A 26,043-nucleotide genomic window follows, 5' to 3' on the forward strand; every position below is an offset into this window, starting at 1 on the left:
TAAGATTTCACACTCTGTCATCTGATGTTGGCATCATTATTATGTTTTCTTCTTTAAGCAATTTCAAAATTGGGAAAACAAATTATCCAAGAGAATGTCAGTGTATTGTACACAGTAGCTCAGATTAATTCTGTAATCTCAATTTCAAGGCTTTTCCAGGCATAACTACAAAAAGCTCTTGAGTTGCCTCCAAACTGTCCCATGTGAGTTTCGCTGTATCTCTAAAAGTGTATGTATTAGGTCAAATCAATACTTTAAGATGGACCTGTTGCACATTAAAAACAAAGTAAGACAAGTAGATTAATTGTATTTTATTTATAACTCAGTGTTTGACATTTGCCAGTTTGTCACAAATAACACCAGGTAAAGTAACAAGGTAAAAAACATAATATAAATAATTCATATACAGTAATTTCGCTTACTCAAGCTGAAAAAAGTTAATAATAGACAATACTGTACATCACGTGCAAATTGTGCATCAAAAATGCAATCACAGATAGGCAACGTACATTCTGTACCGTGTAAAGACAACCAACCAAAAATAACTTAAGATGTATTCAAATGGTATGAAAATGTTGGATTCTATCCACATGTACTCCAGTGAGATCTGACAACAATGAAATGTCAACCTAATGAGCGGTTTCAGTACCATCTAGGATAATGTTCAATTTTAATTATCATTTTATGTCTGTTGATGATCTGTTGAAAAAAGCAACCTTCCACAATTCCAAAGTCAACACTGCTGGTTCCACAGAGCAGATATGAAAGCTTTGCAGCTATCTTCAAGGGCCTAGTTAAAATTAACTTATTGACACATGACCAAACATGCTCCCAATCAAACTTGTTAGACTAACGGGTTAAGTAATGGGTAAAGTGGTGTGGTCAACAAATATCAAGTTTTCTATTTGGATCATGTAACATTTGACTGGCAGTTGTCAGTCAAAGTATTTTCTTTGATGGTAGAGATCAGTTAATTTTGTTTCAGAAGCATTCAAGCACTGTTCAAATAATTGTAGTTTGCAAGTCCATTGCATTTCTTCATTTTTCAAAAATACAAAAATCAATTCAAAATACAGATAACTTTGTGACCTACCACAAAATAAGGCAGAAACTGTTTTTAGCAAAACATATCTTTTTAAAAGACATATTGCCGACAGCTAAAAATTGTGCTGCCATTTTAAACGTCATCAACATAAAGTTTTTTTAGGTAAAGACTTTTAGGTGTCTGCTGATGTATCTGACTGAGTGGACAATTGGGTGTTCAGTTCTATCCAGAGTTTCCCTTCGACCATCAGCTGTTTCAAGTCATGAGTGCAAACGATGTGGGAAGTTCAGCTAACTTCAAACGTCAAACACGGCATTGTGTTGTAATTCTGATGTGGATATCATTGAGAATTACACATACTTTATAATACATTATCGTTAGAAAGGAAGATCGTATTTGGTTTGCTAGACTTGTAATTTGGTTTTGTAATGTCATATTGTTGTCCACAAGTGAATGCTGCATTGTGGGATTCTCTGTGCTGCCTCATTTGCAAGTTATCTTGTTGGATGGTGATTTACCGTTTTAATTATTTTAACTGAGATTTTTCAGAAAGTATAGGCCTAGGGCATTTACTTGGGATTCAAATGCAACTTTTTGTATTTAGCTGAACAAACTCAAAAATTCTGAAATTGTTTTGGCAATATGTCCCTTTAATATCACAAAACACTTACATATTGGCAAGAATATTTCAAGAAATATACATGTACATGGAGACACAACCAACTACTCTTAACAAATCCATGCATAAATGTAACAACATATAACAACTGTTGTATATCTTAGTAAAGAAAAATTAACAGCATGTAATAGGTATTGAACAGATGTTTATCACAGGCCATGCCAGTATTCCAAGCAATTTGTATTCAACAGTTTCAGTCTTCTGGACCAAATCCAAAGACAGAGTCCAGGTCAAACCAAGCTAAGTCTTCTTTTTCTTCTAACTTGCTGAGTTTGCTAAAACGATTCCTGTCCTTGGGAGAACTTTTGAAAAATTTGCCACTTGCCTTGGAAGGTGTCTTTCTAACATTACTGCTCACATCTGGTTCCCTTGATTTACTCTGCTGAACAAAATCAAGAATTTTTTGATATGCAAATTTGTCTCCTTTATACATGAAAATGCAGACGGTGTTTTACATGTTATAAGGTGATGTGGAAAATCAGTGTACAAGTTGCTTTCATAATCATGGTTAATAACAGATAAATTTTGCAGTGGTAGTCAAAATCAGTTGGAACGAATTGATGAATGGTTGAAATCTTCACTGAAAGAGATTAAATGACATTGTTAGCTTGGTTAAACTGCAACAGGTACCATGGTATACACCCACAAAATATGAATATTTTGCAATTCCAAGAACTGCTCTTAAATACTGTATTTCACATGATTTAGCATTTTTCAGCTGTTGCCTTTAGGCTTATTCTGGTTGACTCATTCGCTTTATAGGCAAACTTAATAGTTTTTTGTTAAGTTTGATTAATTCCATGGCATCAAAAGTATCTTCTCATGCGATTCTGAAAATGCATGTTTCCATGCCAAACTTTAGATGAAATATGGTATTTGTAGTAAATGTGTTTACACACTGTATCCAATGAATCTTTCTAAAATTTTCTGAAGGTAAATTACTGCATTACATTTTATATTATTTAAAATGTTGCCTATGTGGGAAGTTATTGTATACATTGCTGTAAATGTGTTCACATTATGTGTATAACTGTATGTACAGTGCGGGTGATAAAATGCCACTGTCTTTCTTATGCCTGTTGAAACAGAATACATGACAACATACACTTACCTGTTTTTCATCAGACTGTACAAAGTTTGGGAAAAGTCTTTTAAACTGACCCATTTCATCTGTTAGATTTGAAGTCTTCTTTTTCTTTACAAAAACACAAAGAAAACAATTGGCTCATATGAATATGAGAGAGTATATGAGAGAACACGAAAACAAAAAGAATACATACAAGAAATTGAGAAACAAAACAATATTAAGAGTTACTATTTCTAACTGACATTCCATGTTGTAAACTGTCATAAAGACAATAAAATCAAAGTTAAGCTGACCAACAGGCAAATAAAAGGGAAGGTAGCAGGCCAAGGTCAATAACATCAATATTACAGAAGCGTCTGACACATGGAAGAAAGGAAAATGTCATATTACTAACACAACTGAAATAAAGTAAACAGAATGAAAACAATCACTGCTAAAAATGAATTAGGCCAAAAATCAAATTTATCACTAGTTTCTCTCCATGAAACCAAATAGCAAATTTCAGTTCAGAATAATCAAACTGGAAAAGTGCGAGAGCCCATACAAAGAGGATAAAAATGGCCATAATTTTCTCAAAAATGGACAATATCACCTGAAACTTAATTTTGAACTTGTCCAGTTTCCATTCAATATGATGAGCCATTTGGGAAAATTTGGGGAAAAAGTCCCCCTCCCCCCACCAAAAAAAAACAGGCTGCCATAATTTTGTCAAGAATCGACAATACTTAATCTGTAAATCCTGTACATAGTTTCAATTTAATATCATGAATCATTTAGAAAAAAAACCAAAAAAACCCCAGAAAACTGATTTATGATAAGTGAGGTGTAAGCCTGTAGTGCCTTCTAGCACTGGTGAGGGGGCTAATAAGAAGACCAATTAGAAAATGCACAACTACCACCACTAATTACCAATATCATTTCATTAATACCTGCAGGTTGAAAACCAGAAACTACCTTTGAATTGATTGATGGTCCCCTTGGTACAGGTCTTAATGGTGTCATCATCACACTTTCTTTTCCGCAGTCACCATCTGGTCCTGGTGATTTAGAAACTTTTGGTGACGGCCTTACGGGAATAGGCGTATTTCTTCTCTTCTTCTTGTCTTTATACCTGTTCTCTACTTCTGAAATCTGATTTGTTTTCACATATTTTTAGAGAGAAATTATCAACAATATATAATGACATTACTTAAATAATACAATTTCTGTTCACTATTCACGTGGTGATAATCTGCAACTATAAAATATGTAGATACAAATATAAAAGGCAAAAATGTTCAGAAAGCCTTATGTTTGTTTCATGGTTGAGACAAACATAATTACCTATGTTCCAAATATACTCAAGGCTATTTTACTCATATGATAGTGATCATGTTTAAAGGAGGAAGAAATCAGGCAGAATGTCAGTGCCTTATTTAGAGCATGCAAAGGCATGCTATCTGGGGTGAGACTAAGGCCTTAAACATGTGAGCCAGCATGGGCCTTGCCATGATATCAGGAACACTCACGATGGTCTAACAAGGCAGTATCAACCAGAGAGTCAATCAGAAATACTTCACCTGTATCGTCGTTGTTTTAAATTTTAAACTGTATCACTGTAAAGTTCCTTTCTGTTGGTTGGGGCATGCAACTGAGAGCAACTTTTTGCTGAGAGAACAAGTCTACAGACAGGATCCTTTTCTAAATAAATGAGATCAGTTCATGCGGACAAAACTAATTTAAAATACTTCAGTTTATGGCTTCTTTAGCCTATTCTTCAACCTTTTCAACCACCACTGCGACCAAAATTTTGAAACATTGCTGAGAGAACTATGGGGCGTACAAAAATAATTTGCAGTTTTATGAACCTTGCATCTTAATATCAGTTTTCATTATCCATAGTAACTGTATGCATAAATTCCACTGAAAAAGTAATTTAGGGATCAAAAAGCACTAATCTTTATTTGGTTTCATGAACTCCTAAATATTCATGCAATACCTCCACTTCCATTAACTCTGATGATGATGAGTCAGAATTCTCTCCATGAGAATCCAGATCAGTTGAAAATGCCACCCGTCTCTTCTTGGAAACAGAGCTCCCAGCTGTTTGTCTCAAAATACTTCTTTGAGCAGTTTTGAGAACTTCTAAAGAAGAAGCCTTTGGCACTCTGGGAGTTATTAGCGCCTCTAAATTCTACAAATTACATTGTGAACATTAAAAAAATGCCCAATACAATTGCTTTCTAACCTTAAAAAACATATTTTATCTTTCAGCCCCACAAGTAATATTTTATGACATTTATTTGCCTTTAAAATTAAAGTGTATGTTCTTACAGCAAATATTTTGCCAATACACAACTCTGTCACCTGGTAATCACAAAACTGAAAAGCAGGTGTCCAAAGACATCAAACTTTCAGCCCTTCTTACTTTGAATGATGTAATCTGAAAAAACACTGATTCATTTATGTAAAACTACTTTACTAAGATTATCTTTTGAAAGCATTGAAAATTCTAAGCAAGCCTAAGTAAGCCTGAGGTACCATTTAATCCAAAGATAAAGACATCACATGATTTACATAATAAAGAATTAAAGTAGATGTAATAAGCTTTAAAATAATTAAAATGTTAGAAACAAACCCACCTGAATGGGCTCCTCTGGGTAACGCTGTTGGGGTGTCACAACTACTGTCTTCTCTTTAACCAGTTGCTCTTTAAGTTCTTCTAGACTTTTCTTTAATGACTGTATCTCATCATCCTGGCCGACACAAAAAACTATATAATCAGAAAGTGCAGGCTCCACTGATGTATTGACATGACATAACCACAAATGGCATGGACAATGCCTGAAAATTTGTTTCTCAAGAAATATTCTGAAGTGAAACTTGTGTTATGCCTATGTAACTGACTGTGAAATAAAATACACTAAAATCCACATGTCCAAAACACTACCGTTCTGCATCCAGCATTTCGAAAAAAAAAAAAAAAAAATCATACCCCCCTCCTGAAAAACTTTTTTTTCTGTTATTTGTTGACAAACTCGGGCCAGTTTTACAAACCAGTGATGGCCAGCAGGTAACTGTGACAGCCACCACTGTTTCAGGCACATTTACTCGAATTCAGCCAGCCAGCTGTATTGTAGATGGCAAAAACAACTGTTTACCCTACAATACGGAAAGAATGAATGAATGGTTGGGGTTTAACATCATACCTAACAATTTTTCAGTCATATGAGACAGGGCGAGTCAATGGCGCTAAAGTGCTGCTGCCACTGAAGTATCAAGCCAAAGACATGACACCCCGCCTAGTCATATTATACTAACACACGCCAATCAGTCATGTTTTCTTGCTCCAACCTGCCAGGGCCGAGTGCCAAGGAAGGCAGCAACATGTACCATTTTTTCAACCCGCATTTGATCCTGTGTCTCCCAAATTCAAGGTGGACGCTTTAATCATTACGCCATCGAAGTGGTCAGTATGGAAAGAAGCAAAGCTGTGGAATGTATTCCGCCACCACCCAACAATAACTCTTAAATTCAGGACAAACAAAAGAAAAGAACAGATGTTACATTTGTGGTTTAAAAAAACACACCAATGTCAGTGTTGTTACTGCTCAGATTGGTTCTCTACATTTAGCAGTTTTTGAGAAATTGGAGCATGAAGTCAGCTAACAAAGATAATCCTAACAAGCTGAAAAGGTGTCCTGCCTAATGAGGGGGATCCCAATGAAAAAATAGGAAATAAAGCAATGTTCTGAAACGATCACTTCAGTGTCAATAATGGTAAGACGCATATCAAATTTTACACCTATTGCAGAAGCTACAGGGATGCAAAAAGGCTACAAAATAAACACTGCACATGATTTTTTTCAGTCACATGCATAAGTCTGTTGCTATAATTAATGACAATGATAAACTTGTGATATGCAATGAAAATACATACCAAACCAAATCAGCATCACAATCATATATGTCTTGCCAAATTTCACCTGCTTCACACAAAAATGTTAGCTTTCAATATAAGGATGTGTGACTTGTGCAATCATAGTCATGTAGTGTAAGGAGAGAATAAAGGGGAATGGCCAGTGATGTCTGAACAACTCCAACAAGAACTTTCACACCAATCCAAGCCAAAGTTCAATCATTTTTAATGATGGAAGCTTTAAAAAAAAAAAAAAAAACCAAAAATCTAGCTACTGTACTTTGCACACATACCTTAGAATTAGACTGTTTAACAACAGCGGTCATTTTCTTCTCTTGTTTTGCTGCTCTCTTCTCCATCACACTCTGTTGAGTGAGTACATAAATAGGGTTGGAATACCGAATGAGGAAATGGTCAAAATTGTTAGATTCAACTATGTGACACTCTCACACAATACTGTTTCAAATAACTGTCATATTCCCAATGTACATTTTGCAATATTAATCCAGAAGTGAAAGTTACATATTTCAGAAACAAGAATGCTAGTCCACATTAATCTTTCCTCCAATGCAAAACCATGACATAAGTATTAAAGAATTAGTTGGATTATAAAGTTTCATTCAATGCTATATTTCCCCACACAAATGTAATACTGATTTTAGTAAATCCACAAGTTCAATTTACAAACCCATATACATGTAATTTGGCTAGGAAAGGAATTTTCCTACCTTTTCCTTTTCTTCTTCATCTAGTTTCTTCTTTAGACTGTCAAGTTCTGATCTTAAATCTTCAGTTTTGTCATCAGCCTTCAAAATAGGTTAATTCAAAAATTAAATAACAATTCATAATAGGTATACATTTTTTAGGCAGTTCATGAAACATGCTTAATTGGCTGCTGCATGTTGACTAATCTGTGTTACAGTGTATTTATGATACATACAAAGTAGACATAAAATGCGCATTTATGCTATCTTCATATTCACAAAGACGTCACCTTGATTTAAGACAATACTTACTTGTTTCCTTAGTTCGGCCACTTTTGATTTCAGCACTCCTATTTCCTTGTCTTTTTGAGTGAGGATATTCTGATTGTCTTGCTTGTACTTCTCAAGAGTAGACATCATCTCTCCCATTTCATATTCACATTTTTTTGCTGCAGACTCTTTTTCTTCCATTGCTTTCTTTTTCTCCTGTTCCATCTTCGAAACCTTTATTGTACATAACATCCAGTATGCTCAATTAGTGACACTCTTTGGCAGTAAAAACAAAGCACAACATGATCTGCTGAGTGAAGGGAAGAAGGGCAGAAAGAATGTCAAAACATCCACTAGACTGTTTGCCTGGGGCTTAATATATCATTCTAGGCATGGGTTTTTCTTAGAGCATACCGTACTTAACAATTATCAGCCATATGTGTACATATATACTGTGTCTTCTTGCATCCATGTATGAACTGAAGTATCATGCCAAGGATACTAGACACGACACCCCACCCAGTCACTTTATACTGACACCAGGCAGCCAGGCCAACCAGTCCTGTTTTCTTGCTCTCGATCAGTGCTGGGTGCTAAGCGAGGAAGAAGCATGTATAGTTTTTAATGTCATTAATATAACCAAATCTGGGTTTGATCCCAGAACTCCTGACTTCTATGCATTATCCATTAGGTCACCAAAGCAGCTTAATAATGTAAAATCACTTACAAGTGAGCGTCAAAAGTTTCAAAAGTGAGCAATTTGATCAAAAGTAAATATCTGTTGTTTTACAACATGAATGTACACATACTTGCTCTTTTGAGTGTTGGACAAATTCTTTGTCTTCTTCTATCTTTTTCTTGAGGATTTCCAGCTGTTTTTCAAGATCTAATTGATTTGCAGTGGCAGATTTAATCTCACTGTCCTTCTCCTCCAGGTTGGTCTTCAGGCAGTTCTGAGCTTTGGTCATTTTATCCAACTGAGACTTCAAACTTTTTGTCTAGAAAAACAAGTCAGCAAATTCAGGTAAGACTGGTTAAATTATCTTAAATACATTATAAATTACATATATTTTCTTACTCTCACATATGACAGTTAAAGCTAAGTGAAACGAGTGATCGTAAGACTCATTTATATGGTAATAACTGTTTGTTGAGTGGTGAGACCTTGGAAAACTGTATATACTAAATAACATTCCATTTAGCTTACTTCTTTTTCCAGCTCTTTTATCTGTTTATTCTTGACAGTTGCATCAGTCTTCAAAGATTTCACTTTTGTCTCAAAATCTGTGGCTGACTTTGATTTCAAAGCAAGTCTTTGTTCCATGTCTTTGACCTGAAAGAAAAATGAAAAAAAAATAAAATTGTCAGCTATAAAGCCAGAATTTTTAAAATTTGGTCATTTCTCTTTAAGGCGGTTTCACCATATTAAATTTTTCTTCTAGACAATTTAAAATTATTTTACACCAGTAGGCCTATTAGTCAATACAATGGAAAGATTTTGAGGATATCTAATCTGAATGAGTGCTGATATAAATTAACTGTTATCCACTCATGAATACAGAACTTTACATAAAACAAGAACACTGATGACCTATGAGCATGCAGTGAAGCTAATTTAAAGATGTACATGTAGATATGTCTACTTACGCTCTCTTCACCTTTCTCTTGTAAATTATTCAGATCTTTCAATTTTCTGTCAAATTCCTCTCGACGCATTTCAAGTTCTTGCCTGAAGTAAGAACAAATTTTTGTTTCATAAGTGGGAAGCTTCATAAGCCAGCTAAAACAATATTCTCAAATACTATACTGTTGGTAAGACAATGTTTCAACACTGATACCATTTCAGTAAAACTGGTCCAATTCACCACCATTCAAATGGTGTCACATTCATGTTGCCTAGTCAGGTAAGTTATATTTTCACTGGCACAACATGTTTCTTTATTAGCCATCATCTGGGTGCAGACAGGATCCCAGTGTACAATACCATAAAGGTTAATAAATGTATTTGCTTCTAATTTATGATACTGACAATAAGCCCAGGCAGATGCTTAAAACAATAGATGTACACGGTCCTTGGCAGATTACCTTTTTCATGTGGATTGGTGTCATTATGCACATATGTTCAGAAATACTGGGCAGCTTTGACTAGAGTCATCCCTAAAATTGGTCTACATAATAGTATAATATCTAATTGTATACCCTAATTTCTCTTGATTTGATTGGTCAACTGGAAAATATACCACATATATATCATAAGAATTAATTATCAAGTTTTAGTTGCATGGTTGATCAGAACCAAATAAAAAAAATAAATTCGAATGTGCAACATGGTGTCAAGTGAAGAACGTGAAGTACAAATTAATGCTTGTTTTTCTAAAATACCAGTGAACATAAACAGGTGATTTGCTTCACCTTTAAATAAAGGTAAGACTTTGTCATTAAATAATACAGCAAATCAGAAATGTACATTTCCTTCTATGGCCTTTTTTATGTTAACAATAATATGACTACATGCATCAATGCAGAGAGGCAGTACAAACTAACTCAGGGTATAGTATAAGTACATGTACCTTACTGCTTCATTCTCCTGAATGAGTTCTGTGATTTTCAGCTTGCATTCTTCTTCTGAAGTTTGGTGTTTCTAGATAAAAACATATACAACCATGACTCAATGTTGTGAATCCTACAAAAAATACAAATAACAGGAATATTCATCATATATATTAGATGGATTATTTAGAATTTCAGAATAATGAAATAAAGTTTTCATTTTACAAAGCTGCACATCCTGCTTTCACATCAGGATATGGCAAATTACCTTGACAACCTTTTCTAACTTTGCAATTTCCCTTGTTCTTCCACACAGGTCCCTGCTGATACCTTGAGTTTCTGCCTTCAATGACTGGATTTGCTCTGCTTGTTCTTCTACTTGTTGTCTGTTTAGTACACAGTTTAGTAATGCTTCAGTACAATCACCTGGGAATATGCAGCAATTAATTCTGAAATGCTGTAGGAGGTTCTAACTTCCCTAACACCTTTACATAGATATTACCAACATAGATTTAAATGTAAACGTCAAACTTCTTGAAAAATGTTGGTTAAAGCATTAGCTCACTGCCTCGTCTTTAATGGCCTTTAACCAATTAGGTTGGAACTTCAAATATATTCTAAATAAAATCAGAATATACGTCATTGCTGGTACTGACAATGATCTAACATACTACCTTCAACTCATTCACAAAGTATCACACAACCAATAGGCCCTCTTTATATTTTGTGCATGCAAATCATGTACACGTCTGTTGTCTGAACCGATTCCTTTGAAATGGTAACGTCACAAACAGTGTAGCGTTCTTAGTAGGAATTGTGAAACAACATGGCCTAAGTCATGACGGTACAGAATATCTCTTAGTACAAAACTGGAAATATGAAGGTCCATTCAAGGCAAAACCACTGAATCACAGTGGAAATGTTACAGGGAAAAATCATGTGTGAGAACGTCACAACCAAGAAATCCCAAACATGAGGCAAAAGAATAAGTGATGATGACAAATCATCTGGCAAAGCACACGTCATGAATAAATTTTGAGCTCCCCAGCAGCTATTAATGAGACGGAAATCGACTATAATTTTTTCTTGGTGTGTTGACCATGTTGATCAAGCTGTTTCCACTGCAGGATAATGGGATTTCACCTTTTTTTTCCAACAGAGATCCACTGTTACTCGATGTTACTCACCTGAGTGACTTCCCACAGTTTACATCATCTCAATTTGCAGGAGGTCACAAAAAGGTCCCTGTATTAGCTTGTGTGTTAGATCATAGTCAGCACCATGGATAAGATATGATCTGATTTATTTAGATTGCTTCAAATTCAGCTCTGATAAATTTGGGTGTATCTTTAACTCAGGAACCTTGTGGGTTACTTGGTGAAGGGAGGCAGTCTCCTCAGAGCCTATTCTACCCATCAACCAGAAAGTTGTCATGAAAATGTAAAATTTTTCCACAGTACAGCACAAGACAAACAAATAAGTTTTTCACAGTGTTGAAAGTATGTGCAAACTTTTCGGCTTTAATGAAATTGTGCCTGACGATCTTTGTTTTGTGCTAGACAATACCTTTGATAAGCAGATTATATTCATGCTTAAACTCCACAAAGTGAAGCTACACACAAAATTCTATCGACTGGATCACAGTATATGTCACAATTATTGCAAGGAAACCAATATGTGATCAATGAACAGACAAAGGATGTGAGATAAACAGACATGAGTAACAATCATTACCTCTGTTTTTGGAGTGTCTCTTCTAATTCGTTTATAATTTTCTTTTTGTTGTTCTTCACTTTCTTGAGCAGTGTGAATATCAGATTGAAGTCTTTCAATCAATTTCTACCAAACAAGAATATTTCCCCAGTTAATTTTTGATGCATAGTATGAAAAAAAGTACTTCACAGATGTCACCAGTCATAATACACTGATATATTGTATACATACTGCACATATACATGTAGGGATACAGGGTAACAGCTATTTGCTAAAATAAGCATTTTTATTTAAGAAAATAAATGATGTGCAAGCACTAAATGTTCCTCAGCCATAAGCTCACTTGGAATAATAATGTTTGTAATATAATGGATGCAGAAACCTAACAACTTTGTAATAATGTCAAGGCCAATGAAAAACAATCAGTTCCTTCTACATGTACATGACAAGATATATATTTGTTAAGTTTGATGAAAATTACCTGGTAAGAACTAAAGCCTTCAAGAGGTAGATTATTTACAAAGATATGGACAGAATGTTGGCTGGCATAGCCTAATGCTATGACAATCCCCCCAGGCAAATTTTGGCTGAAGGGTAAAAATGAGTGGTTTAACAAACTAAAGATCAATACTTATATTGTATGAAATCATACCATATCTAGGACTGGGTATAGTGTCCCTTTCTTAAAACTTGGTTATTATCTTTGAAATCATACCAATTTTTCATCCATTTCATCCCTTAAATTTGACAGATCACCAAGTGCTGTTTCCTTAACAATCTGCACATCACCCAGCTGTTGCCTCAATACTTCTGCCTCCTCCTAATAGGAGTAAAAGAGCAAACAAAACACATACATAATAAATGAAAGCATGTACATTATATCAACTTGAAGCTCATCAACTTAACTCATAAAAAATGTAGACCACATGCTGACTTAAACATAACATAACACAGGCTAATAAATAATACTAACCTTACGATGACAGACTTCTTTCTTGGCTACGGCCAGTTCTGTAACAACTCTTTCTAACTCCATTTTTAAATCGGACATCGTAAGCTCGTCACTTGAATGCAATGCTTCAAGGAGCACCTGTGTGTCAAACAGGAAACTAATCTTAACTTACACCATTGGAATATGGAAAAAAATGGAGGGCATTTTCATTTTTTAAATAAAAATGGAAATAAATGAAGAAGGAGTGACTACAAGGAGTTGTCTTTTGTCCTTGGTAAAATATATCAATCAACACTGATTCTAATGTTTTGATGTCCAGAGGTTACAGTCAAAGTCATTGCTCCTACCTTCTCCCTCTCCATTTCAGAGAGCTGAATCTGAATTTCTGATTTCTCCTTTATGAGGATGTCTAGAAATAAAAAGACAAAGCACAGTTTATGAAATGTAATGTTTTATATGTTAACATTCACTACTAATATAAAAATCACATTCTGAAAATATCCAGATGCAATCCTGTTTCTAAAAAGCCCTTGGGTGACATTCACACTCAACCATTTGAATAATTTTATATGTAGTTATTATCAACAAGCAATCAGATTAATAGCTAAAATGTCAATGTCACCAAAAGAACAGAAATGGCCATAATTTTGATGAAAATGGACAAAACAGTTCAAAACCTGAACTTGATCTGTAACTTAATTGTCTCAGTGCAGATCTGTACCAAATGGCAAGTCAAAATAATAAGCCACACTGAAACAAAACTGCATCCACAACAGAGAAAAACTTAAACTTGATCTATGTTTGAGTTTAATGGCAAAAACACCAAGTCTTAAATTGAACAAATCCAAAACCTAACAAAAAAGGCCATAATTTTGTCAAAATGATTTGTCATAATTTCTGCAAATTGTCATGCTGACACCGTGCAACAAGTTTCAATTCAATACCACGATCAGTTTTATAAAACAAATATTTATATTTTGCATGGTATTCATTTGTTAAGTTAAAGGCTTTGTACATCTAGAGTCCACCACTTATAGCAGGACAGTCAGATGAGCTCCTACTATATATAGTGAATGTCTACATTACGACAAAAAAGATGAAAGTTTTCAAAACTTACCCCTTGAGCTTTTGAGTTCCTCAACTGTTGCCTGTGACTTTTCATACTGCAGACACATGTCTTTCATCCTGTTTGCAAACCATTAAAAGATATCACGCACACAATTCACGAAAGATGGTTGTTTCATAGCACATGATAACGGCATATCAGAATGTACAATGAACCACTAATAAATAAGAAAAGGTCACATCATACAGCATATAACAGTCATGTGCAATTCATGACCACATAACACATACTTATGTGTACCTGTTTTTTTCTTCTTCCAAAGTCTGGTTTGCCACATTGATTTCCTCTCTTAAACTTAAAAGTGCATTCTCATGAGACAGCTTTTGGGCATCAAATTCGGTAACAAGATCATCTTTAGCCTTGGTAGCTTCATTAAGTGCCTGGCCCACTTCATGGCAGTGGCTCTCTAATGTTACCTTTTCAGCCTGTGAATCCCAAAAATATTTCAATGCTTTATAGTTAATAAGGATCACAAAAAAGATAACAGCAAATCATACTTCTGTCACTCTGTACCATCAATGTCCAAATATTATAGCAATGTGGTAACCAGGGTTTTACCTGGCTGTAATTTTTGTGGGGTCCAATGGACCCCATTCCAAAAAAAAGTGGGGTCCCACATACCATAATGGGGGTCCAATGAATTTTTATTATATAAATGACCTATAAAAACACATATATATATTAATGACCTTTGTGCTCTGTTTATTTTTTTCAATGTTACAAAGACTTTTTTTTCTCTATCATTAAAGTCAAACTCTCAATTTATGTTATAATTATCACTTATATAGTCACTGAGTGGCCTTGAGTGACAGTCTGACTAACTGTACACTGAGAGAACTTATTAATGAGGAAGTCTTTTTTTCATGTCAGTGAAAATTTTGGCTGCTCTGGCAAAGTCAAAGTGCTCCACACTGCCACCATTCAGTTTCATAAACATCAGCCTGTTTAGACGTTCTGGGGTTATCCGGTTCATGGATTTGTTCTTGATTGCATTTTGGATGGAAAATCCCCTCTCACATGGGGCAGAGGAAACTGGAAGCACCAATGCAATTTTGCCAAGTAACACAAAGTCAGGAAACTCTTCATTAAACTCTCTGATCAACACTTTCACAAAAGCTTCAAATGAAAGCACTTGGTATGACTTAGCTAAGTGTTTGAACTGTAGAAAGCTAGCTTCCATTCTCTCTTTGTTAACAAGCTCTTGGTAAAACTCTACTAACACACCAAACTGTTGCTGCCATAATCTAAGAGGTTAAGGTCACTAGGGTATCGCCCTGGGTTGAACAGGACATCAAAACATTCAAGCTTGTCTAACATGTCACTGGGAAACCTGTCATCAAGGTTACTGATGAGCTTATCCAGGTAGGTATTTCTGATATCATTAAACCTTTGCCTGAGAATGTTATTATCTGTAACATTCACATCATGGTACTTGGCTGCCTCTCCTGTTGTTGGCATCTCACCCAAAGCATTGAGGACTTCCGTAACCTTGCTGGACCCAATTCTCATGTCAGTCAGTGTATTCTTGGGAGAAGTAACACTGTGTTTGATATGAGAAAGGTTGACGGCATCTTTCTGGAACGTAAGACTTAGAATTCCAATGGCTGTTAAAATGTCAATGAGGAGGGCTGTGAACAACAGGAACAATGAATTGCCAATAAATTTCGATAGTCCTACTGCTTTCGGTGATTTTTCCGCATCAAGGGAGAGCATAATGGCACAATAACTGTCTAGAATCATTTTCACAGCAGACTCAATAGAAAGCCAACGAACAGATGTGCGTTCCACGATTTGTTTTGCCTTGCCGTTAAGAACAGTTTGTAGTTGTCTTAGCTTATCGTATCTGACAGAAGAATCCCTGTAAAACTGATAGAGTGAGTGGATCATGGTGTGATAGTTCTTGCAATACTCAATCGACTTTCCTGCCTGGGATACAGCTAAATTCAAACGGTGAGCCACGCAGTGGATATGGACAATATTCTTATTTCGACGGCCCAGTTTTGTGCCGAGTCCATTGTGACGACCAGTCATTACAGCCACTCCGTCAGTTCCGAGACAAAGGACTTTCTGCATGTCATCCTGGCAAATGTTTTTCCTTTCCAAAACTGAGATAATGGCAGTTTCAATACCAGCAGCGGTACCGTCTGTTATACGTTCATTGCCTATACATGACACATGCACTTCTCCATTGTCAATGTATCTAACATAAATGGCAATTTTTTTTCCACTGATACATCACAAGTCTCGTCCAACATTATGCCAATGAAGTCACTTGCCTGTAATTTGTCAAGAATGCTTTCCTCTGCGACTTGTTCTATACACTCCTCCATTTCGGAGACAATTTGCAGCCGTTTGTAGTACTGCTTCACTTTTACACCATTCAAAACTTGCAAGTCCATTAGGTCTCGAAAATTATCAGCGGCAATGTTATTTTTGGCCATCACAAAAACAGCTCTTAGCTGAATCATTTCGCTGTTCGTTTTTTCGTCGTACGTATTTTGGCTGACTTCGCGAACTTTTTTCATGGCCGCACCTGTGGGAGAACGCATATGTAAAAGCTTTACAGCCTCGATGTGTTGTTTAGAATCTTGATGGCGGGACAATGCGCTGAGTTGAAAGTTACAACAGCCCTGGTTTGTTGTGAAGGAATTGTCAAAATTTGCACTTTTACAAGTGTTACATATCATACCCGAGGCTTGGGATTCGGAGTTGGCCCTACTCAACCATGGAAATTTCATTTGCCATTCGGTTTGAAACGATCGAGTGCGAGCCCGTTTAGGTGCCGATACCGCGTCTGTGTCAGTGTGTGAAGTTTTTTCAGCTTCAGCCGGCTCAGGTGATTCAGAATCACGCATGACAACAGTGTGGCTAGACTCGGATCCACCGCCGAAAAACTTTGACAACTCGGACTGTTTGCTCATGATTTGCTTTGAATGATAGCACATTTGCTCAGCGGACCGCTTACACTTTACAGCGCGTGCTGTGTGCATTGAAGCAGTGCGTCAATTCATTGATCCCCCTCTAGCAGCATATGTCACAATTGTAGGCCACGCGTGCTATTTTTAGCGCTGGATGTGCCATGTTGCTACCGTAGAACATGTGGATGCTGGTTTATGAAAATAACTGGATACATGAATTATTTTAGTGACTAAATCAGCTTCCATGGGCACTTGGATGTAGTTGTAAATTTTGGGCGGAGGGGGGGGGGGGGGTGTTGTGTCCCATGGGACCCCTGCCGATGCATTTTTTGCGTCCGGTAAATCCCTGGTGGTAACTAAATTTTGAGAACATCCTGAACTTATTTTATGTATGAAAGCTGTTAAATGTTTCAAAGCTTGTACAATGAATCATTAATACTACACAATGACCCTGTTTCACAAGTAACAGACAATTACTGTAGATGTACTTACCTTTGTAGACCTAAAATCATCTAGTGTATCCTGCAGGAGCTTTGACTGCCTTTCATACTCCTCCTCTACCTCAACATATCTCTGCTTCAGTGTATCTGTTAATATCAAAATAGACTGCTTGAAGTCATTCCTAGGATTACAACAGAAAACCCTTGGATTACTGCAAGTATAACATATATGTCAGGGGAAAAAATAAGAAAATTTGCTAAGGGGCCAGGTGGCCATTAGTCTTACATACTGTACCCTCTCAACAATTACAGATACTCGCTAACTGAGACAATGAAAGTAAGCGGGTAGATCAGAGGAGTCTCTTGCAAAGCTCTCACCGCATGTCGTCGCCTCAACACCCATCCCTTGAAAACCTTACTAGGTTCATTCGGACTTCAAACTAAAGTAGTATCTTGACAAACTCCTAAATTGAACCTGAGTGAGACAAAGCATGCAATGTGTATATGAATTACAAAAATCAAGACCTCATGCACAACACCAGCTACAACATCCGCTAGGTACAAATTAGTACCACATAACAAACTCACAACAAAAAGCATGATTAAAATATTATAGAAGTTCACAGCTTGTATGTATCCTGCTGATAAACTATTGTTAAGGAGATTTCCAAAAATCATCGGTGGGCTTACAGGTACATAAAATGGCTAATAAATGAACGATTACCTACTGTTAAAAAACTTTTGAACCAGGTTTTATTTTTAATGTGGCAATAAAATCTTCTAAAAAGGGCTTGATCAGCATGAGCCAATACCAGATGCCTCTGGTCACATCAAGAGTCCCAAGAATGGACATGAACTATTAACATTGGTATTCTTAATTAGATTCCAAGCCAAGACAAACAGGCATTACACAATACAGTATTCAACACCGAGTGCACCCAGGCCCTGTGTACAAAACCTTCACAACTGTCCAGGACTGGTATGCCTGGACACATGTGTCCGTTTCTGACGTAGGCCTACTGTTACGAACCCTGTCTTTAAAAAAATGTATTATATATTTAATTATTTCTTCCCGAGGCAATGTAAAAACACGCAAACTGAAATATGACATTGTGAGTTGCCTTACATAAGTTGTCAGGAATGGCCAGGGTAGCTGGGCCATCTGGGATGGCGATGTCACCTGCTGCGAGCGATGAGACTTGCATGAGACTTCTCTGATCTACCCACTTACTTTCAATGTGTCTTAATTAGCGAAAGTATGTAATTATTGAGAAGGTACAGTACCCATTTCCGTGATAGCTTTGTCAAGGGCCTGTTGATTATTCTCCAGATCCATTTGTAGTTCATTAATCCTTGCACCCTTTATGTGGTTTTCATGTAACAGTTGTTGCAGCTGGAAGACAAAAGAAAAAATAAATGTGTGAAAAGCATAGAAAGATGAGTGGTAGGTGTTTGAGTGAACAAAGTAGAGGTGTTCATAATGGCAATCAAATAATATTATACATGTAGTGTATGCAATAGGATGGAATTGTCAAGGCAAGTGCTTTTCTGTTTGTGCTAAAGCATGCACTACATGTTTTATGATTTCGAAAACAAGTAGAATCGCGTGTGCTGACAATGGAAACCAAGTATCACTCCATGAGGTATAACAAAAGTAAATACTAAACACCAAAGATAAAAACAAATCTTTTTTTTTTAAAACAACTATTTTGTTTTAAAGACTAAAAAACCATACAGGTTTTAACACAATAAATGGCGCAAGAAAACTGTAATGAAACATTGCGTTTCAAATGAAGTATGGCCACTGGTCCACTGGGCATAAAATATAAACCATGAAGGCCTACACTGAAGACATTCAGCCAGAATACTCTTGTGATTAGCAGGATTTGAACAGATATTTACACAACACAACAAAAAAAAAAAACAATAATGCCTTTTGTAAGTATATGTACCTGTGTTTCACCTTCACAGAGTTTAGAGTTCAAATCAGACTTCAGCTCTTCTTGGGCCTTTTTTCCTTCTGCCACTGGTGACAAAAATCACAAGCAAAGAATGACAAACATGTATAACAGGCAAAAGTTAAAAAAAGTTAAGATTTTTTAAGGGCGTAAATCCCCAAAATTTACTGAGTTACTGACAAGTTTTCCCACATGTGAACCACATACTGCATGTGGCATGCCATATTGATAAAAAAAATTAGCAGCGTTTATAAAACATGAAGATTTTAACCACGGAATTACAAACAAGAGTTCAGGTGAACACAACATACACCCCAACAAATGCACTTGTTTGAACTACATAAAACAATACCAGCAGAATTGTGGTTAGTATAACTGCTGACGGGAATCTTCATGGGCATTAATAATAGGTATGTGGTTACCATGACAACCACGCAAATGGATAAATGTGTCCACCAAAGATGAAAACTCTATGCGGACAACAGGTAAAGTTATAGTCCGGACACGAAATCATATAAAAGAAAACAACAGGAAATGGATAAAAGTGAGTCGTGACACATCATCATCTGTGTATCTATATTTTCACCAATAAATTAAAATTCTGTGTGGAAAACAGTTGGAGTTATAGTCCGTACACAAAATCATATCTATCTACATAGCATTTGGGGAAATGGCAATCTGATAACCATGACAACCACGCAAATGGACATCGTTATTTGTGTATGCATTCAGCCACGAAAAATGACAACTCTACGTGGAAAACAATTGGCGTTATAGCCCGGACAAGAGATCATATCATTTATATAGCATATATACGGAAATTGGCAATATGCTAACCATGACAACCGCGGAAATGAAGAAATATGATGACACATCGGCATGTGTGTATGAAGATATCCACCAAAAATTAAAACTCCACGCAGAAAACAGCTATGGGGTTACCATGACGACTGCGGAAATGAACACGGGAGTCGTGGCACATCATCATATGTGTAACTATGTATCCACCAAAAATTAAAACTCTCCATGCAAAACAATTGAAGATAGCCTGGACACAAATGCAGACGGACAGACGGACAGACAAAATCTCTATAACATAATATGCTCCACCTAATGGTTGGGGCATATGAAAATGAGACAGCAGGAAATCTAGAAAATGGCCAGTGTTCAGGGCCAAGTTTGAACATACACTAAATACTGAACACCTTACAAATTAGCCCACAGTGATTTATAGTATGTCTATAACACAACAACTCTGCATGTCAAATCTATAAGAAGTTACCTTGTTCCACCAGTTTTTCTTTCTCTTCAGCAAAGGAAATATTCAAATCTTTGAACCTTGAAGATAATTCCTGAAATGAATCTCAAGGATTGTAATATTTGGCACAAGAGGCTTGAAATTATATAAAATGAATTTCTTTAGTAGCACCTGAATCATAACTTTATAATACATAAAATATCAAACATGGCCTCAAGTTAAGTATTACTTAATTACACACAATACAATTTTTATACAACATTTGTTTGTTATTGTGTTCTAAATATTTAAATATGAAAGCTATGATAAACCTAATGACTGCTGTAGTACACAGAATGTGAATGTCGATCCCCATTCTCTCTGCACCAGCAATTCAAACACCTTAATGTTGGAATTAGAAAGGTGCTGACTTGCCTTAATTTTGTAATAGTGATAATTTTACTTTCCATGAACTGTATAGCAGTTTAAGGGATATATAGGCTAAAAACAGTGACAATTTTTTATAACAGTTTTTTTTTTAAATATTCCTCAGGTGAACAGGTAAACAGGTTATGGCTATGTGTACATCACATTATGAAAAAGGTACATCAAGTCATGAAATGTGTCATCGACATCACCTTTGGTAGAGAATTCAATCAGGCCTATTATGATATAAGTATTTGAAAAATATAACTTTGTGAGCATTGCCCCGAAAATTAAGAACATTAAGAAAATTTAAGTCATTTGACAGATGCACATGTTCAGATCAACAAAAAGATCATGTATTTCCGGAAGTTCCAGTCGTAATATATACCTCAAATTGCCTTGTGTGAGTCTTCTCCAAATACTTCAGCTCTGTTCGTTCTGTTTCACCTGAAAATAATTGAAAGAAAATTACATGTACATTGCTGCGTAAAGGAGCATAAATAAAAATTAACTAGAAACTTTGGGGTCTCCCATCCCTTCCCTCCCCATATACAATGTGAATATCAGAACAGTATATCACTGAAACTCATGACGAAGAAATAAAGGAATGTTCTTCAAAAACTAATCACATCAATATTCTAAGGAAAAGGGCAACCAATGAGTCAAATCTAGCCAATTTGAACAGTCCTAATTAATTTTCAAGATATCTTCCTCACAAAAATATGCCTTACGCATACGCACGCACTCACATACAGGAGCAAATGAAGATGAACCCATTTCATTTGGCAGTGGGGAGACATAAAAAGCAATCCCTTTTCAAGATCAAGTTTGAAAAAATAATTATACAAAGAAAATACTTACACTTTACCAGCCTTCCCTCCACATCAGCTGTATGGTCCTTAAGTAAATTGCACATATTTCTTGTGGCATCAATCCTATGAGTAGAATTTTATACACAAAACATATGACAAGTATTACATATCTCATTAATGCAGCCTTTCTATAGAAACCCTTCACGTTTTTTGTCACATGGTGACAATGAATTATCTACCTGATTGTACAATACATGCACTATAATGCATGTGGCCAGACTTTCGTGTTTGATGGTAAAATGCAGATAACAAAGCGAATGCACCATTATCTCTTTACTCAAATACATGAAGAAATCTACTACCTTATAATCTACAAAGGTACTTATGTACAAGGCTTACTTTCTAACGATTTCTTCTTGGTTCGTTTTCTCATCCTGAAGCTTTAAGCTCAGGTTTTCATTCTGCAGCTGAAACAAAAGTCATTATACATATTAATGTTATCCAAATGTAGATGTATATTAACAATCAACTATCAGCTAGTCATATTTCAAAATAATTTTTGCTTGTTTTCCTGGAAAGCTGTGGTTTATTATTGCAAAAGAGGAGGAAGATTATAATTTTTAAAGCTTTTTATATATTTACAATTAGGATGAATCACTTCGAGATAAACAATGATCATATGGTGACTGTAAATTTTGGAAGTTACCATCGCAATTGCAGGCCTAATATGAGTCATACACACAGGTGGCCTGTGTAAATGGACAATGTATTGGTGAATAACTTTTCCTGCCTTCATTTTCAAAAGAGTTCTACAACATAATGATTCAGCAGCTAACAGCAACATGTGTAAAACTGCCCGTCATCTTTTTGAAATATTACATGTACATTGCACATCTTTGCATAAAGAGTCTAACAGTCTACCTACCTAAGGCAAGTAGATTTATTTGTACTTTAAGTTAATTTGGCTAAATTTAATTTTAATTTGTTAAATACATGTATTTACAACTGGGCTGATTCCATTATAATTTCTGACTGTAAGTTTCAGCTATATATAGCTTACAATCCCCTAAGTGCAAGAGGGTGTCGATTGTATGTTAAGGCTACTATGGTGATCCTAGTGATATGGAATCAACTTAGGCTTATGATTCCTCTGTGCAAGTGGCCCCTGGTCATCTCAAGAATGACTGTATTATGGAAATATCACCATTTTCACACACGGCACATAAATGATTGTTTGACATAGTTTATCCACTTCCATGCTGTCTTCAATGTCTTCTTTTATTGATGTTCCATGGCTTTGGCATGGCCTCGATTGCACAGGAGAACAGTATTCTTTACCTGTAATTCCAAGATTGACTTCCTCAAAGATTCAATAGTTTGGACAGCTTCTGATACTTGCGACTCCTAAAAAAAAAAATGCACATTTATGTAATTCCTGGTAAACACAAATAGTTCATGTGTCATACAGTTTAGAAACATGGCTACATTTGCATATAATCAAACATAATAACCCATGTAAATAATTGATTGATACTGATTACACACTACAGTTCTTAAGAATTTTTAACTTATGCTATGGTTGGAAGAAGCCAGAATACACAGGATAAACCATTGCCCTTTGCCAGGCACCTGAAAAACCTGCCAACTTTAAGCAGTGGCCATATTTATTCATTTATTTTTTTGACTGGTGGTTTATGCCGTAAGAATATGTCACTTATACCTTTGGACTGCGGCCACCGTCATGGTAGAAACTGCAGCCAAAGCAAATAGAAACGGAGCTTAACATGCAGTCAAATAGCCTCACACTCGCAGAAAGCAACTCATTAGCCATCTGAACCAGTAAGGACCATATTTCAACAATAAGTTTCCTAAAATTTTAAAATAAATTCAACCATGATACCTTTTTCTTAAGTTCCATCTCTGTCTGTGTTTTCCATCGTCTAATTTTGTCAGCCTCTTGATGAAGTTTAGCATGGAGGGAAGAAAGTCGTCCTGCACCTTCATTTTGATCTTGGTCAGTTTTTTTAAATAGGTTACTGGTATGTTCAACTTTTTCACGAGCTGACAAAAGAGAAAAACAACTTAATTATAACTGTACATAAGCAAAATCAAATTTATACGATTGCATCTAACAGAGTAACACTTTCGTTTGTAAATGAATGCTATTATAATGTAAATGTACTGTACATTATGTACTGTTTGTCTCCTAGACAATGTTTTAAAATTCATTATTACCTTGAGTTAACTGACTTGACTCAACAGCCTTAGGATTCCTATCAGATGAGCCCTGTTTAATGAACAAACATATCTGTTTATTTTGCAATTACTAAACAGATTTTATTTTGTAGAAACCCAATTTCAATACATATATTTATTTTATTTGATTGGTGTTTTACACCGTACTACAAAATATTTCACTTATACGAAGGTGGCCAGCATTATGGTGGGAAGTAATGTATAAAATAAAAACAGTACTTTAAATGTTGAGCAAATATGCAAAAAGAGAACATACATAGAGAAGACTCAATGAATTAAAAACAAATGGTAACTTACACCAAAATTAAACAAACTTCCTGCTTTATCCATGTTTGAAAGAGGTTTAAAAAATGGTTGTCTCTCACGCACAGCCTGGTTCTGCTGCATGGTAGGCTTAATGTAGGAAGGTGTTTTTGCTGTAAGTAATATTTTAAAATAGGTCAGGTAAACTTACGATGTAACTTATGTATATGATGAAAATGAATAAAATTCACAAGGTTGCAAATAGGTACATTTTTGAAAAAGCCCCTTGGAAAAGAAGGTAAGACCCATGTTTTCCATGATATATATTACAGGACCAACATTAGTCAAGTGATATGGTCTGAGACTAATATAACAGATCTCTTACATTAGTCCCAGGTAAGACTTAATATGCCCAAGTGCTTGGGCACATTAGCCAATATCGCTTTCTCCCATGGAGTGTGTTCAAAAATGTCAGTTACCCATTTACATGCTTGAATTCATAGCAGTGGTATGTCAGAAAGTTACAATTTCAAGAAATAATTTGACACATTTCACTGAGGAAAGATTGGTATTCACACAAAAGAGCATCTCTCCTCCCCAATATGCATCCATGAAATCTACCAAAGTTCACCTAAAGACCAGTGTGCAACGTAAGGACAAGAAGTGAAAGCTGCTACCAAAATGTATATCACTGCTCAAACAAAACCTCCAATCCTCTATAAGAATTGCGGCTGTGTGGGAGCAACTGGACCGCTGTAGCTTCGGAAAATGATAAACATGATAAACAGATATACATGTTATGATGTACCCACCAAAAATTTAAACAGCAGCTCCAAAACCCTCGGAGTAATATACAGAATATATATACTTGGAGTAACTGAAAGAAAATTCATGATTTGGTTACTATGGCAACATCCAAATGGGGATACACTGCCCACCACCATATAATAATATCTAAATGATATATCGAATTAAAACTGTAGCTGCATACAAGTGGAAGAAATAAATATGAGTTATACAGTTTGGACTACCTTTTTCTAACTTATAAAGTCTGAAAATAACACACATCTTAGTGTACGCCTCTAGTTTTGTTTATATTTCTTCAAATTTGCGTAAATGAATGTATATACAATACCTGGCTGACAAACATCATCTAATCTGTCAGTATATAAATAAGTGATAATGAAAATGTTATTTATTCATTTTTTTAGTTAATTACTTATTCCAGTGATCTTCAACATTTTTCTGGCGCCAAAAGACCTTTCACCAAACTAAATGATGGCAGGTACTAGTAATTTTACCATTCTCCAAAGAAGGAAACCCAAGAGACCAGGAAAAATCTTATACAAATGAACACCTCTATCCTTCAAAGTGTAAGCTTTTCGTGTAATTCATGTTAACATCGTTGGAAATTAAAAATACGTAATGATTGTTTTTCTTCTTCATAAAGTCACACAGGCCAGTAGAAACAAGACAGAGACACGTTCCATCATTGCCGCATCATCAGCAATCAATTAAGATAAGAACAACTGCAAAAATCAGTGTTCCTAACCCATAAGATCATTTAAAAAACTCTTGTTGACATGAAAATAAATCCTGACCTAATCGTCATAAAAACGGTAAGAAATCGCCTCGAGAAACGGATCCTCATATTCAACACGCGTCAGCAATCTGTCGTCTGCTCTTCACAGAAGCGCCCTCTTTTTACGTTTCCCAAGGGAGATCACTC

The 26,043-nt window shown here is 35.7% G+C and overlaps 2 protein-coding genes across 3 annotated transcripts; both read right to left on the reverse strand.

The window, feature by feature from the left end:
• Positions 1-296: 296 nt before the first annotated feature.
• On the reverse strand, positions 297-9,399 carry LOC135482175 (synaptonemal complex protein 1-like). The gene is made up of 11 exons (XM_064762042.1): positions 9,331-9,399; positions 8,891-9,016; positions 8,493-8,681; positions 7,726-7,917; positions 7,438-7,515; positions 7,003-7,074; positions 5,433-5,672; positions 4,790-4,984; positions 3,766-3,942; positions 2,836-2,919; positions 297-2,106 (listed from the first exon to the last, which is right to left on the reverse strand). The coding sequence occupies exons 1-11, from the start codon at positions 9,397-9,399 to the stop codon at positions 1,918-1,920; spliced, it is 1,611 nt and encodes a 536-aa protein (XP_064618112.1). The 3' UTR covers positions 297-1,917.
• On the reverse strand, positions 8,891-25,999 carry LOC135479811 (synaptonemal complex protein 1-like). Of its 2 annotated transcripts, XM_064759811.1 has the most exons (23): positions 25,916-25,970; positions 25,127-25,191; positions 24,369-24,487; positions 24,051-24,102; positions 23,716-23,876; positions 23,154-23,219; positions 22,215-22,282; positions 21,865-21,938; positions 21,392-21,450; positions 20,623-20,692; positions 19,335-19,408; positions 18,667-18,775; positions 17,435-17,529; positions 14,265-14,449; positions 14,016-14,083; positions 13,246-13,307; positions 12,920-13,036; positions 12,662-12,766; positions 11,968-12,072; positions 10,502-10,619; positions 10,254-10,324; positions 9,331-9,412; positions 8,891-9,016 (listed from the first exon to the last, which is right to left on the reverse strand). In XM_064759811.1, the coding sequence occupies exons 3-21, from the start codon at positions 24,456-24,458 to the stop codon at positions 10,263-10,265; spliced, it is 1,740 nt and encodes a 579-aa protein (XP_064615881.1). In that variant the 5' UTR covers positions 24,459-24,487; positions 25,127-25,191; positions 25,916-25,970; the 3' UTR covers positions 8,891-9,016; positions 9,331-9,412; positions 10,254-10,262. The 2 variants fall into 2 exon arrangements, with proteins under 2 accessions (XP_064615881.1, XP_064615819.1); XM_064759749.1 differs by lacking the exon at positions 25,127-25,191 and having other exon boundaries at positions 25,916-25,999.
• Positions 26,000-26,043: the final 44 nt, after the last annotated feature.

The sequence above is a fragment of the Liolophura sinensis genome, chromosome 1 (genome assembly GCF_032854445.1).
Source record: "Liolophura sinensis isolate JHLJ2023 chromosome 1, CUHK_Ljap_v2, whole genome shotgun sequence".
Lineage (NCBI taxonomy): Eukaryota > Metazoa > Mollusca > Polyplacophora > Chitonida > Chitonidae > Liolophura > Liolophura sinensis.

Excerpts from the sequence above, each read along its gene's own strand:
- LOC135482175 (XM_064762042.1), bottom strand. The coding sequence starts at position 9,399 with ATGCGTCGAGAGGAATTTGACAGAAAATTGAAAGATCTGAATAATTTA. Across the intron at positions 9,017-9,330 it reads AAGAGAAAGGTGAAGAGAGC|GTCAAAGACATGGAACAAAG; the intron begins GTAAGTAGACAT and ends TTTTTCTTTCAG. Across the intron at positions 8,682-8,890 it reads TAAAAGAGCTGGAAAAAGAA|ACAAAAAGTTTGAAGTCTCA; the intron begins GTAAGCTAAATG and ends TTGTTTTTCTAG.
- LOC135479811 (XM_064759749.1), bottom strand. The coding sequence starts at position 24,458 with ATGCAGCAGAACCAGGCTGTGCGTGAGAGACAACCATTTTTTAAACCT. Across the intron at positions 12,073-12,661 it reads ATGAAATGGATGAAAAATTG|AAATTGATTGAAAGACTTCA; the intron begins GTATGATTTCAA and ends CTTGTTTGGTAG. Across the intron at positions 10,620-11,967 it reads GAGACACTCCAAAAACAGAG|ACAACAAGTAGAAGAACAAG; the intron begins GTAATGATTGTT and ends TGTACTAAACAG.